Source organism: Mobula hypostoma, chromosome 10 (genome assembly GCF_963921235.1).
Source record: "Mobula hypostoma chromosome 10, sMobHyp1.1, whole genome shotgun sequence".
Classification (NCBI taxonomy): domain Eukaryota; kingdom Metazoa; phylum Chordata; class Chondrichthyes; order Myliobatiformes; family Myliobatidae; genus Mobula; species Mobula hypostoma.
The window spans coordinates 55,870,808-55,890,532 of NC_086106.1; the positions used below are offsets into that span (position 1 = coordinate 55,870,808).

At 46.1% G+C, this 19,725-nt stretch overlaps 1 protein-coding gene across 2 annotated transcripts in view; it reads left to right on the plus strand.

Annotated features, from left to right (window-relative positions):
- LOC134352916 (diacylglycerol kinase eta-like) overlaps positions 1–19,725 on the plus strand; it is a 185,806-nt gene that overhangs the window by 113,533 nt on the left and 52,548 nt on the right. For both annotated transcript variants that reach the window (XM_063060530.1, XM_063060531.1), the window contains exons 8-13: positions 589–691; positions 6,102–6,264; positions 10,304–10,412; positions 10,987–11,126; positions 14,965–15,040; positions 16,040–16,131. In XM_063060530.1, the coding sequence (XP_062916600.1) occupies positions 589–691; positions 6,102–6,264; positions 10,304–10,412; positions 10,987–11,126; positions 14,965–15,040; positions 16,040–16,131 (683 nt within the window). The remainder of the gene's footprint in view (positions 1–588; positions 692–6,101; positions 6,265–10,303; positions 10,413–10,986; positions 11,127–14,964; positions 15,041–16,039; positions 16,132–19,725) is intronic.

Below are 19,725 nucleotides of genomic sequence, written 5' to 3' on the forward strand. Positions count from 1 at the left end.
ATTAGCATTGGGGCTTTAGAGCTCAGGAGCAGATAATTTTGTGTAACAGATTAGTGATTGTGTTTATGTTCCCCAAAAACTTCCTTCTAATCTGTTAACATATCCATTAGTTCTCAATACCTTCTCGTGTCTTCTTATTCGTCCAAAAATGCATTCATGTCTTACTGAAAATGACAGTTTGTCTGGGCAGTGATGCTCCCGAGAACAGACACTGAACCATCTCATTTTCTTCACCTTCTCTGAGTTATTTCTGATTTGAAGACAATCAGGGAGAATTCCTTTAGTGTTGGTTTGAGTGATATTAGGCACACTTTTAAGAGCATGATGACTTTATCAGGCACTGATCAGAGTGGCAACACATGCAAGATGCTGGAGGAACTCAGCAGGCCAGCAGCATCTATGGAAAAGAGTAAATAGTCGGTATTTTGGACCGAGACCCTTCATCAGGATTTCCTGCATCTGCAGGTTTTCTCATGTACTGATCAGAGCGGTCTGTGACATTTTCTGTAAACACAGGCATTGTCTTCATGCCGAGGGCAAGAATGGTTAATCATGGGCTAAGAATGTGTGCTCCTGTCTTTTTTTTAGGTTCACAATGTGTGCAAGGATAACTTTGAAAGAAAATGCCCACTAGGGCAATGCAAGCTGTCCATCATTCCACCAATCGCTTTGAACAGCATTGATTCCGATGGTGAGTAACTATATATACAGTAACCCTGTGGCAGCTCAGTCATGTCAGGAGCTGGCTTCAATCTAACGGCCTCACAGTACCCCTAGGGTCTGTTGGTTCCTTTGTATTCCTGCCGGCATTAGCAAATAAAGGTAGAGCTATAAACAGAATATCAGTTAATAAAGCAGGAATGGGTACAATCATTTTTCAAGGTCTTATCATATGATGCACTCAGTTCTTAAAGACACACTTCCATTTACAGTTATTCCACTGCCTCCTCTAAAAATCGAAACCACAGGACCGACTGGTTACGTGCATAAAATGAGACAATTAGTTAAACTATTCACATTAATAGACAGTTACAAATTCAACCAATTCTGACTTCATTGGTGTCCTCCTTCTGCAAGTTTCAGTTGGAAACTTAGAAATAGCCACTCCTGGCATTAGAATCCCATTGGATATCCTTCTCCAGATAATCCTCTCAAACATCTAGTTTCATCTGTTCTGCAATGGACAGTGCAACAGAACTGTCTTCATTGCTGAGAATACATTATACTGTATCCTCTAGATCAGGGGTGGCCAACCTTTCACATTCCGTGCGTAAATTTTTCCACGCATGAGTTCAGATGTGATTTTTTCACGCACAAGTTCTATGTTAACATATTTTTATAAGAATTGAATGGGGGTACAAGAGTTGCATGGCGCATCTAAACTCATAAGTGAAAAAATTTACGCATGGAATGTAAAAGGTTGGCCACCCCTGCTCTAGATTGTCACCTTCTTGTGCTTTCTGTATGTTGTTGTTGTTCGTCCATCGTACGTCGATGAGGACCTTGACACCATTATTGATGGTGTCGAGACTAGCGTGTGACTTGGATTTAAGTGAGGGAGAGTTGCGCAGCATCAGCCTCACTCTGTCTTCCCAATTCCCATCTGGATCCAGTGGCAAGACAGAGTCTAGACGGCTGGAGATGGGACTAGGCGCAGTGGATGACCAGGACGTATTCTGTGTCTTGTCCTGCTCTACACATTCCACAATGCTTGCAGAGACCACCTTCTTGACCGTTGGACCTTCCATTGGTCTCGTCCGTTCAATCCGCCGGAGTCTGTCTTCACATGCTGGGATAGACAACTCCCTATCTCACCGAGGGTTTGAGACCCGTCGGCTACCCTCATCTGGTTTAGCCGGCTTGTCGAAGCCATTGCCCAGGGTGTGGCCGCTGTCGCATGTATACATCTATCAGCATTACAGGGAGACAAAGGACAATACGTACAAATAATAGTTACAGTTGTAAATGGTATTTAGTAAGTTACCGAATAGCATGATCAGTTACAATACCTCTGATTGCTCTTATATTTCTCTCCCTTTGTATCCTCACCCAGGACTCCCTACACACATCAGACCTCCCCTCTTTGAGTTGCCACCTTTTGAGCCTCAAAGTAATCTTTCCTGTTACAGAGTTGTGAGGCTGTAGAGTTAAGACAGCACAGAAAGACGCCCTTTGACCCAACTGCTCCATGCTGACCCCAGCATCCTCCGTGTTTGTCCCAGTTGCCAGTGTTTGGCCCATATCCCTCCAAGCCCCTCCGCTCCATCTACCCATCTAATTGCCTCTGAAATGCTGCTCTTGTACCATCATAGCTCACTTCCATGACTCACTTCTGTTAACACATACTAAATGCTGGAGGAACTCAGCAGGCAGCCAGCATCTATAGAAAAGAGTACAGTCAATGTTTTGGACATTTCAGCAGGATCCTGCTAAAGGGTCTCGGCCTGAAAAGTCGACAGTACTCCTCTCCATAGATGCTGCCTGACCTGCTGAGTTCCACCAGCAGTTTGTTTGTGTTACTTGGATTTCCAGCATTCACAGATTTTCTCTTGTCACTCATTCCTGTTGCTCTGAGGATTTTGATGTCATCCTTAGATGAGTCTCCACATTGCCATGCAGATTGTCTCAAAGTAGCCACCCCATGAGTCCTTGCAATGCAGCACAAAATAAGTCCGTGAACAGTGGAGTCTGTGAATACTGAGAACTTGCACAGTCTCACCTTGCTTTGGAGTCTCATAGCTGTTATTCCCTGAGCTGGCTCTTTCACAATGCCCAAGCAGATTACAGATTCTTCCCCTGAGCTGGTCACCACTGGGATTGTGAAGGATCCTGTGATTCATGAGAGGTAGGGAGCACGACATTGCAGAGACTTGAGCTGCTTGACTACTACCCTGCTGCCCCAAGCTCAGAACATCTTTCCTGCTAGAACACCTCGACCTGTGCTACTGCCTTGTAGGACGTTACCTACTCCTCATGCCTGGTTCTCACCCTCATGATGATCTCCACAGGAACTCTGTACGTGTCACCTTCTGCCCTGGTATCTCACTGTAATCCAGCCCACACTGACAGACACTGGAACGGTCAGCACCGTGAATCCATAACTCCTCTAGAATGTCAGTATTATTCTTTGTACCTCACTAAAAAAGTTCCCATTTTAATAATCCCCTATCATTGCAAAGTTGTTGCCTCTTTGTTCATCACGCTGCTACTTCTCCACAGCCCTGGGCTCTGGCCCACACTTTCCCCTTGTGTTTCTCTTTAGCCAATATCTGTGAACCACTGTCTGATGTCTGCCCAGGCAGGATTCATGTTTAACGGCCAGAATTCTTTTCCAGCTTGGGCCCCATGTTCCCTGTTAGACAGACCGTTGATCTGGCTCCAGCTGCCTTGGTGCCTTTACCTCCCCGCCTGCACCTCAGACACCACGTCCACTGCATGGAGGGAGTGGCCTTGGCCTTTTCTTGGTGAACTCTCACCTTCGGCTTACTGCCCTCTCACCGCCTTTGCAATTATAGAGGAGCTATTTATCATTTCTATTTTTCAATCTAAAAATACAACTTGGAACAGGCCTTCTGGCAAATGAGCTGTGCCACCCAGCACCCAGCTATTTAACCCTAGCCTGATCATAGGGCAATTTACAATGACCAATTCACCCACTAATCACACTAACCTACTGACTTTGGACTGTGGGAAGAAACTGGAGCACCCACAGGAAAACCACATTCTCATGGAAATGACGTTCAAACTTCTTACAGAAGACACTGGAATTTAACTCCAAACTCTGATGCCTCAAGTTGTCATGGTGGATGCTTAAGATTTGCTCTCACCTGAGCTGCAGTCTGGAAGTCCCGGTTTCAGGTGCCTGTGAGCTGGAGAGTGCTTGGTCCTTCCAAGCCCACCTATCAGTGGATGCTCAGCCATTACTCCCCCCATGAGTACTGGAGGTTATGGATCTCTTTGCTACCTCAGGCTGTGATCCTTCCAATCACGCAGTCCCTCAGCCCAGTTTTCTCCACAGTATGATCGAGTCCGCAATGGGAAGACAACTGGACCTTCTTATTCTCCCAGGGACTCAACACTTGTCCTTCTCCATAACTCTTTAACTTTTCCTCCGGCAGAGTTTTGCTCTACATTGGCTGCAAATGGTCACTGTATGTCAGATGGACAGATGCTCTTACTTTGAACATTTTGGCTAATAAAGGAAGTATCCTGCATTCAATTTCAGCTCCTTATCTACTTGTCCCGTTTTCTTTAAAAATCTGAGGATGTAAACTTATATTTTCCCATGTTCCTTGCGACCACTGTAATATTTGTTACATACTCCCTTGCTTTGTCAGCAAACCTGCTTATCATGCTCCCAATATTAGGCTTGAAATCACTGATACATTTTCCAAAACACCAAGGGACTGAGTACAGAGCCATGGAGAGCTTGACTGGTAATGTTCTCCCAGCCACAAACTGTCCATCAGCCAAACAGATCTGCTGAGAAATTCCAACCAGCACATATTGAGTTTGGTTCCCAATTGCCATCTGATGAGCTTGCTGGAAACAGGGCCTCTGATTGACTGATCTTTTCAATTCAAATCAAATTTAGCTGTCATTCAGCCCTACATAAATACCCATGAACACAGCCAAAGGAGACAGCATTACTCTGGGACCAAGGTGTAAAACACAAAACCAACAGTCTCACACAAGACAAAGCAGACATAGCTCATACAAGATAACAAACACATGTAAGATAAGAGTAAAATACAGACACACAAAAAGAGGCTATATCCTGTCCATGAATGCTGCAGAGTTCTGCAGTCGACCACAATACAGCTTCTGGAGAGCGAACGGTGTACGATCCCCTCACCTCCGTCTACAACAAACCCACTTGCTCCCCACCCTGCCCTTTCTACTCCTATAAAAAAAGTTTCTAGAGCCAAGAATCATCCTCTGAGAGGGGCTACATCAGTGACACTGTCCCGCAGTTGGGTTGATGGTGGCTCTTCCTGCAGCTATCTCCCCCTGTGAAACCAGAGAGCTTAAGACTCATTTCATGTCACAAATCTCTGACGATGAATTACTTTTTCAGCCTTCATCTGTCAGTCTGGGAGCTGCTTATCATAGACACTCACGAACTGCCTCATGTAACAATAAACCAGTGGTTGCTATGGAAACAAAATGTAGTCCACTGAAATGAATCAATGCATCTTGAAACCTCCTAGCACAAGAAGAACAATGAACTGCAGGAAGGCATTTGTCCCCTTTTCCACTTCTCATTCTAATGTAAACCTCCACTCCATTTACCTACAAATGCTACACTAGCCTCCATATTTGAACCATTATAATCTATATATCCCAGTCTTGAGAACTTCCTCTGTTCCCACCAACCACCCCCTTGAGAGGAGACAGAAACTTAATTCCAATTTGTCTATATACGGAGCTTTGGAGAATTAAAGAGTAGTGACTACTTAACAAGAAGAAACTCTTGGTGTTTCAGGGTTCTTTCACCAGTGAAGGTATGTATTTGTTCGAGTAGCCAGATGAGGCTTACTTATGAGGCAAGAAAACTAAGGTGAGGAGGAACTTTAATTAATCAGGAAACTAGCAACATGGAACCTCTTGTAAATTCAAACTCTCACTCAGAGCACAAATACTACCAGCGCACAATTGGCAAACCATGAACGATACACTGCTGTTGAAAATAGCAAGCATGAATCAACCAGGAAACATCACCAGGTTCTACAGCCCCATTGGAATTCGTAACCAAAGAAGTCAAGGCTATGGGGGTTGTATTTTATTATGAAGGGAAGATGGATCATAGGAAAGTGTGTGTTCTCAAGGAGGAGAGGCCAAGTTTCAGATTGAGATATTCAGCAGCTCTGGTTGAGGGTTCCGCTGGAGTTCGGCAGGAGAGGCTCACAGATCAGCATCTACAACAGACAGAGAAAGAGGTGGGTTGTGCAATGGCAGAGAGCATCTGCTCAGGAAATACTCCAACCAAACTCCAGGCAGTGTGGAAATTAGTCCGAAGGAAGTGCCATCCTGAATATGTACTCTCTGTTTATTTCTCTCTAAGAAATATTGCCAACCATGTGTTCTGTGTTTCTACTCAGGGTTCTGGAAGGCCACCAATGCCTCATCCTGCCCCAGTCCTCTCTTGGTCCTGATGAACTCCAAGAGTGGTGATAACCAGGGGGTGAAATTCCTCAGGAAGTTTAAACAACTGTTGAATCCGGCACAGGTGTTCGACCTGATGATTGGTGGGCCTCGCCTCGGGTAGGTCCATTCGCCATCTGCTCCTCAGCTGTCAACAACTAATCCAATTCACAATTTATCACTGCCAAGCAAGTGCTGTATTTAATATGGGCTGGCACACACATTAGCCACTTGGAAACAATTAATCATATTCAGTGAACAAGTAATTGAACGACAAAAGACACAGATAACACACATCAAAGTTGCTGGTGAACGCAGCAGGCCAGGCAGCATCTCTAGGAAGAGGTGCAGTCGACGTTTCAGGCCAAGACCCTTCGTCAGGACTATCTGAAGGAAGAGTGAGTAAGAGATTTGAAAGTGGGAGGGGGAGGGGGAGATCCAAAATGATAGGAGAAGACAGGAGGGGGAGGGATGGAGCCAAGAGCTGGACAGGTGATTGGCAAAAGGGATACGAGAGGATCATGGGACAGGAGGTCCGGGAAGAAAGACAAGGGGGGGCGGGGAACCCAGAGGATGGGCAAGGGGTATATTCAGAGGGACAGAGGGAGAAAAAGGAGAGTGAGAGAAAGAATGTGTGTATAAAAATAAGTAACAGATGGGGTACGAGGGGGAGGTGGGGCATGAGCGGAAGTTAGAGAACTCGATGTTCATGCCATCAGGTTGGAGGCTACCCAGCCAGAATATAAGGTGTTGTTCCTCCAACCTGAGTGTGGATTCCAGACCTAATCAGTTCCCCTCTACCACCATTCTGCTCCGTCTAGCGGAATTAGTCCTTAATCTTAATAATTTCTCCTTTGGCTCCTTCCACTTCCTCCAAACTAAAGGTGTAGCTATGGGCACCCATATGGGTCCTAGCTATGCCTGCCTTTTTGTTGGCTTTGTGGAACAATCTATGTTCCGTGCCTATTCTGGTATCTGTCCCCCACTTTCCCTTCGCTACATCGACGACTGCATTGGCGCTGCTTCCTGCACGCATGCAGAGCTCATTGACTTTATTAACTTTGCCTCCAACTTTCACCCTGCCCTCAAGTTTACCTGGTCCATTTCCGACACCTCCCTCCCCTTTCTAGATCTTTCTGTCTCTGTCTCTGGAGACAGCTTATCCACTGATGTCTACTATAAGCCTACTGACTCACGCAGCTATCTGGACTATTCCTCTTCTCACCCTGTCTCTTGCAAAAACGCCATCCCCTTCTCGCAATTCCTCTGTCTCCACTGCATCTGCTCTCAGAATGAGGCTTTTCATTCTAGGATGAGGGAGATGTCCTCCTTTTTAAAAGAAAGGGGCTTCCCTTCCTCCACTATCAACTCTGCTCTTAAACGCATCTCCCCCATTTCACGTACATCTGCTCTCACTCCATCCTCCCGCCACCCCACTAGGAATAGGGTTCCCCTGGTCCTCACCTACCACCCCACCAGTCTCCGGGTCCAACATATTATTTTCCGTAACTTCCGCCACCTCCAACGGGATCCCACCACTAAGCACATCTTTCCCTCCCCCACTCTCTCTACTTTCTGCAGGGATCGCTCCCTACACGACTCCCTTGTCCATTCGTTCCCCCCCATCCCTCCCCACTGATCTCCCTCCTAGCACTTATCCGTGTAAGCGGAACAAGTGCTACACATGCCCTTACACTTCCTCCCTTACCACCATTCAGGGCCCCAAACAGTCCTTCCAGGTGAGGCGACACTTCACCTGTGAGTCAGCTGGGGTGATATACTGTGTCCGGTGCTCCCGATGTGGCCTTTTATATACTGGCAAGACCCGACGCAGACTGGGAGACCGCTTTGCTGAACATCTACGCTCTGTCCGCCAGAGAAAGCAGGATCTCCCAGTGGCCACACATTTTAATTCCACATCCCATTCCCATTCTGACATGTCTATCCACGGCCTCCTCTACTGTAAAGATGAAGCCACACTCAGGTTGAAGGAACAACACCTTATATTCCGTCTGGGTAGCCTCCAACCTGATGGCATGAACATAGACTTCTCTAACTTCCGCTAATGCCCCACTTCCCGTTCGTACCCCATCTGCTACTTATTTTTATACACACATTCTTTCTCTCACTCTCCTTTTTCTCCCTCTGGCCCTCTGACTATACCCCTTGTCCATCCTCTGGGCCCCCCCTTGTCTTTCTCCCCGGACCTCCTGTCCCATGATCCTCTCATATCTCCTTTGCCAATCACCTGTCCAGCTCTTGGCTCCATCCCTCCCCATCCTGTCTTCTCCTATCATTTTGGATCTCCCCCTCCCCCTCCAACTTTCAAATCTCTTACTCACTCTTCCTTCAGTTAGTCTTGACGAAGGGTCTCGGCCTGAAACGTCGACTGCACCTCTTCCTAGAGATGCTGCCTGGCCTGCTGCGTTCACCAGCAACTTTGATGTCTGTTGCTTGAATTTCCAGCATCTGCAGAACTCCTGTTGTTTGCGTTTTTAAAAAGACACAGATAGATTGGATGTGGAGAGGATGTTTCCTATAGTGGGGTGGTGGGGGTGGGGAAGGTATAGGACCACAGAGATATCCTTTAGAACAGAGGTGAGAAGGAATTTCTTTATGTAGAGGGAGCTGAATCTGTGGGGGCCAAGTCATTGGGTATATTTAAAGTGGAGGTTGATAGGTGCTTGATTAGTAAAGGCGTCAAGGATTATGGGGAGAAGGCAGGAGAATGGGGTTGAGAGAGATGATAAATTAGCCTTATTGGAATAGTGCAGCAGACTCAATTGGGCCGAATGGCCTAATTCTGCTCATGTAGTACCTCTTATGGTCTTAATCTGTTTCCTTGATACTGGCTCAGGGAGGAATGTTAGCTAGGATGTGTAAATAAGCAAATGAACTTAAGGACAAAGCAGAACTCCCAGAGTGCAGCACAGGAATAAGTCCTTCAGCCCATTATATCCATCTCGATCATGAAGCATCTACTTACACTAACTCACATGTTCGGAGGGTCAAGATTGAACCAGGGTGTCTGGAGCTGTGAATCATCTGCAGTGCTAGGTCTGCATCAGTGCCTGGCAAATTCCAGGCTCCCAGTGCTAACCCACAGCTCCTCCAAGAATACATCCCGCAGTGCCATCATTCTGATGGTCCAGTATCAGTGACAATTCCTTCATTCCTCCAACAAGTCTCTACACTGTCAGCTCTGAAAGAGCAGCACTGGCCCTCCAGCACTGCAGCGCACCCCTAGTTACTGCCCTGTGACACTGCAGAGCTCCCCTTAATAAGCCCCATTTACTCCGTAACATTCTTTGTCCTGCCCCATACGTGCACTTCCTTCATGCTGTATCTCTGCACTCGGCACCCTTAGCACTGATTCTCCAACAGTGCTCCCTCTGGGAACACACTGGATTGTCTCAGAACTGTTCACCCAATAGTATTTCTCTAGCAGTAATGCACCATTAAGCTGGGTGCCAACCGCCGTAAAACAAGACGAAGAGAGAGTATTTCTCTCTCAAGAGTGCTGCTCCAATGTGCCCTTTTGACAAGGCGTTCATCACTCTACACAGCCTCTCTGAAGGTGTAGTATTCCCTCAGGTTTGACATTCCAACAACAGAGTTACTCTTGTTATGACAAGTCAAATAATGCAGGGCTATCTTAAATTATGGGGCATTTTAAAATAGAACAGCACAAAATAGATTTACTTCAGCTTCTTTATCAGTGCAAAGTGCATGTCTAATGCCTATCCTGCATTTGGATAATTTTTAAACAAATCAATTAAAAGTGTTTCCCAGTTTGCTGCCTGTGAAAATCCATCAATAATGTGACAGTTTGGTGATAAGCCAGATACTGGGGGCTGGATGCCTGGGTTCTCTGGAATTATAGGTTCAGGAAGGACGATGCCCACAGGATACTTTGTAAAAGTTTCATGACAAATCCTCCTGGGGCTCTCATGTGGTCATTGGCCCCAGACTTGGTTGTGGAGGAACTCGGCAGGTCAGGCAGCCTCTACGGAGAGGCTAAAATGTTGACTGTTTATTCCTGCTCTTCGATGCTGCCTGGCCTGCTGAGCCTCTTCAGCACCTTCTGTGTTTGCTCATCTGCAGAGCCTCTTGTGTTTTTGGTTGTCGATGGAGCTGACCTGCTGCTGTTCAATTGCAGACTCTGCCTCTTCCAGAAGTTTGCTACATTCCGGATCCTGGTGTGCGGAGGGGATGGCAGTGTGGGCTGGGTCTTATCAGAAATGGACAAGCTCGGTCTACACAAACAGGTCAGTGAGAGATCTTTAATCTCTGCAAGAAGCTGTGGGATCTGCTCACGGCTCACACCAAGAGAAGGGGTAGTACAGAGATCTGAGGAGGGTGCTACTAAGTGGGTTTGTACTGAGTGATGTGGTACTGATGGTAACAAAGGGCCATGGGAATACTTGAGTTAGGAGGAGGTATGATGGAGTACTAGCTAAAGGTGGGTGGTATTGTGGGTGTGATATTGAGGACAAAGAGAGGGTCAGAAGACTGGGCAGTGAGGGAGGGATTGGTAAGTGGACAATGCCGGAAGAAATAGAGATAAACACTGAGGGAAGAGGTTGGTGGGTGAAACTGAGGAGGGGTAAGTGGGACACACAGAGGTGAAGAAGAGTTCAGTAGGTCACACTGGCCAGTGAGGAAAGTTAGTGTGGAAGTGTCTGTGGGTCACACTAGTCAGTAAGTAATGTTAGGGGGTGAAAGAGTGGCTAGTGGGTCACACTGAAGGGAGTGTTGGTAGATCAGACTGGGCTTCTCTGACTACTTGCCTCTGGCCATGGGGTGTTTGCTCTTCCTGACTCGTGCCTTTCATGTTGACAGTGCAAACTGGGTGTGCTGCCACTGGGGACCGGCAATGACCTGGCCAGGGTACTTGGCTGGGGTGGACTATGTGATGATGATGTACAGCTGCTTCAAGTTGTGGCCAATCTGGAGCGTGCCACCACCAAGATGTTGGACAGGTGAGGGTCTCTACATTACAGGCATCCAGTCCTCCTCCACCTCCAGCTTCCCTGCCAGAGCTTTCCCATAGTTCCCCTGTCTGGCATTCACTGATTCATGTTATAAGGTCATTTACCTATTGTTCCTGTGCTATCCTTTTGAAAAGCCTGTTAATCTTCCCTCTCAACAACACACCACTGTCTATATGTGAGATAATCTGCAGATGCTGGAAATCTTACATACATGAGGAGTAGAAATCTTTATGTTACATCTCCGTCTAAATATGCAATGTGCAAATTATAGTAATTTGTAATAAATAGTATGTTTAACAGGACAGTCAATATAACATAGAAATTCAATTGTATCAGCGTGAATTAAGCAGTCTGATGGCCAGGTGGAAGAAGCTGTCCCGGAGCCTGTTAGTCCCGGCTTTTATGCTGCGGTACCGTTTCCCGGATGGTAACAGCTGGAACAGTTTGTAGTTGGGGTGACTCAGGTCCCCAATGAACCTTCGGGCCCTTTTTACACACCTGTCTTTGTGAATGTCCTGAATAGTGGGAAGTTCACTTCTACTGATGTGCTGGGCTGTCCGCACCACCTTTTGCAGGGTCACTTTCCATACCAAGCAGTGATGCAGCCAGTCAGGATGCTCACAATTGTGCCCCTGTAGAAAGTTCTTAGGATTTGGGGCCCATACCAAACTTCTTCAACTGTCTGAGGCAAAGGAGGTGCTGTTTGTGCTTTTTTCACCACACAGCCAACCTGAACAGACCACGTGAGATCCTCAGTGTTGTGTATGCCAAAGAACTTAAAGCTGTTCACCCTCTCAACCCCAGATCCATTGATGTCAATAGTAGATAGCCTTATCTTCCAATCAAAGTACACAACCTTACGCTTTCCATCTGTCAGCCTCTTCATATGCGTGTCCTGTCTGTAGTTGTCTGCGGTCTCTGAGATTGTTTAGAATCTGCTGTCTCCTCTGTTGGTGCTGTAAGCTTTAAAGTCCCAGCATCGAATCCTCTGCACCCCACATTGGTTAGCATCCATCAGTCTTGAAGGACAATGGGTGGTGAAGCTCATCATCACAAGCCTGGACTGAAGATATGGAGTCCAGTTGTCAAGATGCCCCTCTCGGCTCACCAGTGTAGTCCAAAGGAAAACTTATGAAGCAATATGTTTGGCACCAGCTTGGCTGCAGAAGCTTCCAGAAGGATGTTCAATGACGTTTAGCCACCTTCGGGGTTCCACTCCAGATTTGCTGTCTGGGTTTACTCCTGTAGCCTTTATCTCTCCTGAGGTTGCCCGCAAGGCAGTGGGGCTACTTACCCGAAACTGGGGAACTGATTCACGAGCACCAGGGCGTGTCCACACACCAGTGGGCCTGCGTGCTAAGTGTGCAGAGGCAAGACCTCCTTCCCGTCCTCTGTAGTTCAGCCCGAGTCTGAAAGGAGTTCAGTTTCCGTGTGTTGCCAGCGAGGATGCGTTACATGAGGCATTGCATGTTGGAGAGGCTGTATCCTGACAGGGAGGGACTTACCTCCTTTTTGCAAGACTACTAGCCAGTGGTGGAAGTTGAAAGTGAGGGCGACAAATACTAGCCACTACACTACCTCACTAGACGTGTCACAACAACCGTTTTGACACCCCAAGAACACACACTTATTCACATTCTTGTTTCAGCCACTCCTTGATCCAATATAATATGTCGCCCCGAATACTGATACTGCTGGTTTAATCACACAACTCTTATTATGGCATATTATCAAATCTGCTTTTGAGTCTACATCCTTTAGTTCTCCTTTATCTGTCCTACTTGTTAGAGATTTAAAAAGCTCAGATTTTCCAACAAATTTTCCCTTTAACATAAGTGTACCATCTCTGCCCAATCAGTGTATGATTTTCTGCTCCGTTCTTTGAGCTGGAACTCAGCAGTATCACAACCACTGATTTCAGGCCAGCTGCTCTGTAGTTCCCTCATTTCTGAAGCAGCAGGGTCACTTCTGCCACTTTCTAACCAGCTGACCCCACCAAGGAAATCTTGGCAATTTGGGAAGCTCGTGCTGATGCGCCTTTTATCTCTGCGACACTCTTTGGCAAGGCACTAGGCTACAAGCTATTATGTCCAGGAGATTTCTTGCCTTTTATTCCTCTAGGTTCCTTCAGTACTTTCTTGTCGTGAGTGCAGGTTAGTTTTAAATCCCTCCCTGCCACAGCACAGAGTCATTAATATTCCTCTATTTTTAGAATGCTAATTATACCTTTTGTATAGAACAAAGACATACAGTATAATGCTCATTTAAGGACTTAGCCAATTTCTTCTGCTGGGAAGGCCACACTTATTATTCATGTTCTTTTCCTTTTATACAATTGCAGAAACACTTACGTTCACTCTTTATGTTCCTTTATAGTTTGCTCTCAGATTCTATTTTCTCCATTATCTATTTGCTGGGGTGCTGTTCGAGATTGCACAAATTTACACAGTCCTTGCTGCTTCTCCTTCCAAAAGCTCTCTGCTTAGTTTAACATTATCCTTCACCACAAGAGTTCTCACAGTGGATTTTACCTGCAGCAATTTGCTTCTGCAAGAAATGTGCATCCACTGTGATCTGAGAAATAAATGGTATCACTTACCCACTTATAATGTTCATGGGTTTAAAGCCCATTCAGAAATCAGCTGACAGAGGGGAAGAAGCTGTTCCTGAATCATAAGTGTGTGCCTTCAGGTTTCTGTACCTCCTTCTTGAGGGTAGCAATGAGAACAAGGCATGACCTGGGTGATGGAGGTCCTTTTTGAGGCATTGCTCCTTGAAGATGTTCTGGATACTGTGGAGGCTAGAACTCATGGTGCAGCTGACCAAATTTATAACTCTTTGCAGCTTATTCCGATCCTGTGCAGTCAACCCCCCTCTCCACCCCCCCATACCAGACCCGTGGTACATCTGTAGAATTTTTCGAGTGAAGTGATGGTTAGTACCTTACAGGCAGCTTCCCTTCCCCTGGGATTTAGCCCGCGCTGCCAACCTCTTCTCTCATAAAGAAACACAATCTAGGAGCAGGGAGCTATCAATGCATCGGCCTGGGCAATGTAAGGGAGAACACCTTGTGACTTACTTCTTACACCTTCAAAGTGCAGTCTTTGCAGAGAGCTGGTTCAGAGCTTGGTAGAGAGCTCCCTCTGATGGATAACACAAGCCACTCCTTCATTGTATTGCTGTCAGTGTCAGTAAAGGCTGCAATATCCAATGCTTATCCAATTCTTATCTCCAGTTCACAGGGAGGAACTGTCACATTTAAGACAGTAAATGAAAATTGAAGGATAAACTGCTGAAGCTGCAAATCTGAAATTAAAATAGAAATGTACATAAACACTCAGCAGGTCAGGCAGCCTCAGTGTGGCTGTTGTTAAATCTATTGTTGAAATCCTATCATGCAGTAGACTGAAAAAGACAACTTGTATTTCTTGGATTTGCTTCTGATTCTTTCCCACTCATGCTAAACTTGTAGCCTGTGGTTGTCAACTATCAGAATAAGTCCTTTCAACCCATCCTTATCTCGAACACATTTTTCAAGCACTGTGGGAGGAGGGAGCTCCACGGGGAACCCATCCTTTTGAATTGGAGTCCTTCACACCAGCACAGCAAGCATACGTTCCCTGCCCATTGAGGCCTTGTTGTTTCACAGACAGATTATTCAAATGAGGCTGGCCTTTAGCATTTTTCATTTGAGATATGGAATACCATCTGCGGGACATAGAGTAATTTCAATTCCATTCCTTTTCCTTCACCCCTCAGCTGACAGGGAGGAAGCTGAGGGGAATGTAGCTCTGATGACTGACTGGGTTTTCGCCTCTCCCCACAGGTGGAGCATCATGACGTATGAAGCAGCGACGAAGCAACTACCCATCGTGACGAAGGACGAGGTCTCCAGTTCTCAGGTATGGCCTGGAATTCCCCGGGTTAAGCTACAAAATTGTTGCCATCCAGATCAATCTGAAAAGCAGAGGATTTCTTAAGAGGTTTTATTTGGTTCCTTTGTGGATCCTATCACACAGATGGGAAATCTGTCATCAGATCAATAACTCTGCCTTTTTGGGTAGTTGGTAATCATATTCACAAATGTGAATTCTGAGCTTAGCCACAGAGTCACGTAAACAAGGAACACGCCTTTTGGCCAACCTTGTCCATGTTGACCGTTAAGCACCCATTAATTCTCTCCATGTTCCCAAACATCCCCTCAGATTCTAACTCTCAGCTGCATACTAGGGACAACTTAACAGCAGAAAGTTAAGCCACCAACCTACATGTTGTTGAGGTGTGGAGGAAACTGGAGCCCTGGGAAAAACCTAGCCGGTTACAATAAGAATGTGCAAACTCCAGCCAAACAGCCCCAGAGGTCAGGATGGACCCAAAGACTCTGGCGCTGAGAGGAAGCAACTCTACAAGCTCTGCTGCACTGCCACCTGACATTATGTAGACCCTGATACTGTACTAACCACATGCCTCGGTGTGCACAGGGAGAGTTGTTGGTAGCACTGTTCAGTCTTCTCCACTATAATCCAGTTAACATCACATTTTGGAAGCAGGAACAACCTCCCCACGCTGTCTCCCTCTGTTCGACTTAAAAGTGTCAATACAACTTACCATTCGTTTATTTACTAACAGTTCTCTTTCTCTGCCGCACACTTTCCAAACCTTTCAATTGGGGCCAATACAGAGCTGTGTACTGTTAAATTGCAAAACCGTGAGTTGCAGGGTGAAGGGCAGGCAGGAACTTTAAACACAGTGTGCAGTGATTCTGAGTGGAGCAGATTACTACCACACAATAACTCCAACACATTCCCTGCATAACCCACTTCTCACACTAGAGTCTCCTGCAATTTGTTGCATTCACTGTCTCTGTGTTAATCCTAACAGCAGCGATTCTCTTTCCCCAGGACCCAATATCTCAGTACGCCAACTTGATTGTCTATCACTTGACAAAAGTTCTCGAATCTGACCAACATGCTGATGTAATTTCCTCTGCCAGGTATGTCCCTTTGGTATTGTTGCTAACTTTTCCCTCACTTGCCAAGTTCAGGGACAGGGAGCACTGACGTCTTTGGGCCTCAGCAACCAGAGCCAAAGCCCAGCAAGATGGCGCTGCCTTCAGGCCGTCAGTCAGTTCTCACAACTCCTCAACGTAATCCATCCCCGCCTCTGTCTCTTCGGTTGCGATACACGCTGGGGCAAGAACTGAGGAACTCAAATTATGCAAAAGAATAGGTGTCAGTTACTAGCCAATGAATCACAGGGGATAAAGGTGAATAACAGCTGCTGGAGAGCTTCACCAAGATGCTGCCTGTAATAGAGAAAATCAGCTATAAGGGCAGGCTAGATGAAGTTGGATATTTCTTTGGAGCATCAGAGGGTGAGGAGGGACCTGACAGAAGTATTTAAAATTATGAAACGTCTGGATTGGGTCAACAGTCAGAGTCTTTTTTTTCCCCAAGTAGACACTGCCACAGTAGGTGCTGATGGCAACATTAGACTATCACGTGAGCAGGCATCGAATACAGGGATATAGAACATGTACAGGCAGATGAGATTATTTTAAATTAGTAGACACCGTTAGCTGAAAGGCCTGATCCTGTGCTGTGCTGTTCTGTGTTCTATCTTCCAATACTCTTCATAGTTACACGTGTTGTACCACAGTCATTTCACACCTTGATGTGTTCGTTGATGTCGTGGTTCAGAATTACTTCTCTATTTCAGGTTCATAGGGATAGTTTTGGGGACAGTGCGGGGAGTCAGGGGTTAGGTTAGGTTTTAGGGACAGGGAGGAAGGGGAATGAAGGGTTAGGGGCAGGATGCTTTCTGGTCTAAGGATTGAGAAGCTGGAGATTGGGTCAACAGGCTCTCAGACGGGTGTTCCCCACGTTGGCAAATCCTGAGTCAGAGTTTTGTATGGGCTGGAGTCATGAGAACTGGTGACTCCCCCGAAGCTATGGGATTGGAGGTCCGCGTGAGCCTGGAAGTCAGGGGCTGAAGCACTCCACAGTTGAAGATCAGTGATCTTGAAGATTCGATCAGGCAAAGCCCAAACGTCAAACCCATGATTGGTGAGTCCTGGGGTCAATAGCCAGAGGTTGGTGAAATCCAGAGGGCAAAGCTGAAGGTCTACTTTGCAAGTAGAATACCCAAAAGATCAAAGACTAAAGTCGGCAAATGCAGAGATGAAAAGCTCAAAATGTTGAGTGTGAATTCAGTAAGTCTGGAGGTAGAGGCCCAAAGGCCATGACAGCAAGTCTGGGCCAGAGACTGGAAGTTAGAGGCCTAATGTCTGTGAGTCTAAGTGTCTGGTGCCAAGAGCTGGAGACCCGGAGGTGCCCTGTTCTGAGGGTGGAGGCCTGTCTGTCTGTGTGAGGGGGTAGGTAGGTAAGAGGGTGGGAAAGGGCTTGTTTTGCTGTTTTGTCTTGTTTTGTTCCGTTGTTGCTGCTGTTGTTGTTTGGCTGACCACTGACCACATGGTACACTGGTGCTCGGATGTGTACCAACACATCCTTGGGTTTGTTGTTTATTAATGTACAAGTTGCATTTCACTGTCTGTTTCAATGTATATATTGATAAATCATTCTGAATCTGAATGAACCCCTAAATGATGAACATGGCCAGGGTTTGAGCTTGACGATTTCTACTCTAAATGTTCTTCATTGGTTGGTCTCTGGAGTCACTGCTGCCCTTGGTTGCATAAGTCAACTTTTTATACATTTCCTCACATACCTTCCACACTTAACCTTCTATTACACAGCTTTAATTCCAATCCTAACCCTTAAGACACGTGTTTCCATAACTTCTTCAAATTGCTATCGGTACCATCCTACAATCTTAACCATCTGGTTCCTAAGTTTCCAGAGATTACTTGAGCTTTATCATCTATCAGATGGCAAATTTTCACAAGGTGTCAGGTTCCAAACACCTCCATCTGTTAGACCTTCCTTCCAGATAGCTCACAACAGGATATCTACACTGGGCTGTAAAGCTGTCTCAGAGCAGTTCTTACTTAAGAATGGGCTGGTGTCATTGACATGAACTTTCTTCTCTCTGCCCATTTGACCTGTAGTTTGCATCGTCTTTTCCTAGGCAGTACAGTATCCTCCCAAAGCATAATGGGATACTTGACATTGCTCTGGCTTCTATGGGATCCTTTAAGAAACACCTGGAACAGTACATGGCGAGGTGGGGCTTGGAGTGGTATGGGTTGAGCACAGGGAATTGGGACCAACTTGGTGGAACAGCATGGACTCGATGGGCCAAAGGGCTTGCATCCACACCATATTACACAATGATTCTGTGACAGAGCAGAGATTTCCACCCTGTGGCTGAGCCAATAATTACTCCTCACACAATACTGCTAAAAGGACATTTTGTTATGGACTCAGATACAAGAGCTGCTGCTTTTCACAAATTAACACAGTAATTGCACATCTAGAACACAGAACATAGAGAGTAGAACGGTGCAGGCCCTTTGACCTATGATGTTGTGTTGCATTTTAAACTATCCCAGGATCAGTCTAATTCTTTCCTCTCACACAGCTTTCCATTTTCCTTCTATCCACACGCCTACCTAAGTGTCTCTTAAATGTATTTCATTGGTTTTGAGAGGCCTATTAGTTACATAATCATACCCTTAATTAATTCTATCATAGTGTGTAGCAGAACACTCCTCCAATATCAAATCATGCTCTATTATGGAGAGCCCTAAAGTATCAGAAAAAAATCCTGCTATAGAAACCTATATTAGAGACCAACACGTCACCATTGCCACCAGAAGAGTAAACAGACTGGACTATGTTTATATAACAGACGTAGTACTTACAAAGCCATCCCACAATCTCTCTAATGAAATCTCCATAATGTTAAACCCAGCACTCTGACCACTGCTGAAAATGAGAAACCAGTCACAAGGAGCATCACTGTGTGGCCTAATGAGGCAATCTCTAAGCTTCAGGACTGTTTAGAATGGACTATCTGATAGAAGTTCAAGGCGGCTGCCAGAAATGGACAAGAAGAATATGCCTCATTTGTAAGTATATAGACGACATTGGTACCTCAAGAACGGTCATCTCACAGCCCTACCAGAAGCCCTGGCTGAACACAGATGTGGGTTTGCTGCTGAAAGCTCAGGACACTGCCTTCAACTCTGGTGACAAAACAGCTCTCAGAGTTGCAAAAGGAACATCAGGAGGGCAAAGGCTGCCTATGGAGAAAAAAATTCCGGAACACCTGTACGATAATGATCCCTGGCGTATGTGGCTGGGCATCAGGAGTATTACTTACTACACAAGGAAAACCAGCATCGATGCCTCCCTTCCCGATGCTCTAAACAATTTTTATGCAAACTTCGAGGCATGCAACACAACACCAAGTACAAAATGTAACCTCCTTCCAGATGGGCAGCAGACGTGAGAAAGACTTCACAGAGAATCAGTCCCCCATAATGCTGCCAAGCCAGACAACAGTCCAGGCCAAGATATCAGGGAGCGTGCACAACAGCTCACCGACGTCTTCACACTCACCAGCTCACTGATTCCTTCAGGCACACCGGCTCACTGACTGACATAATTAACAGTTCACCCATCCA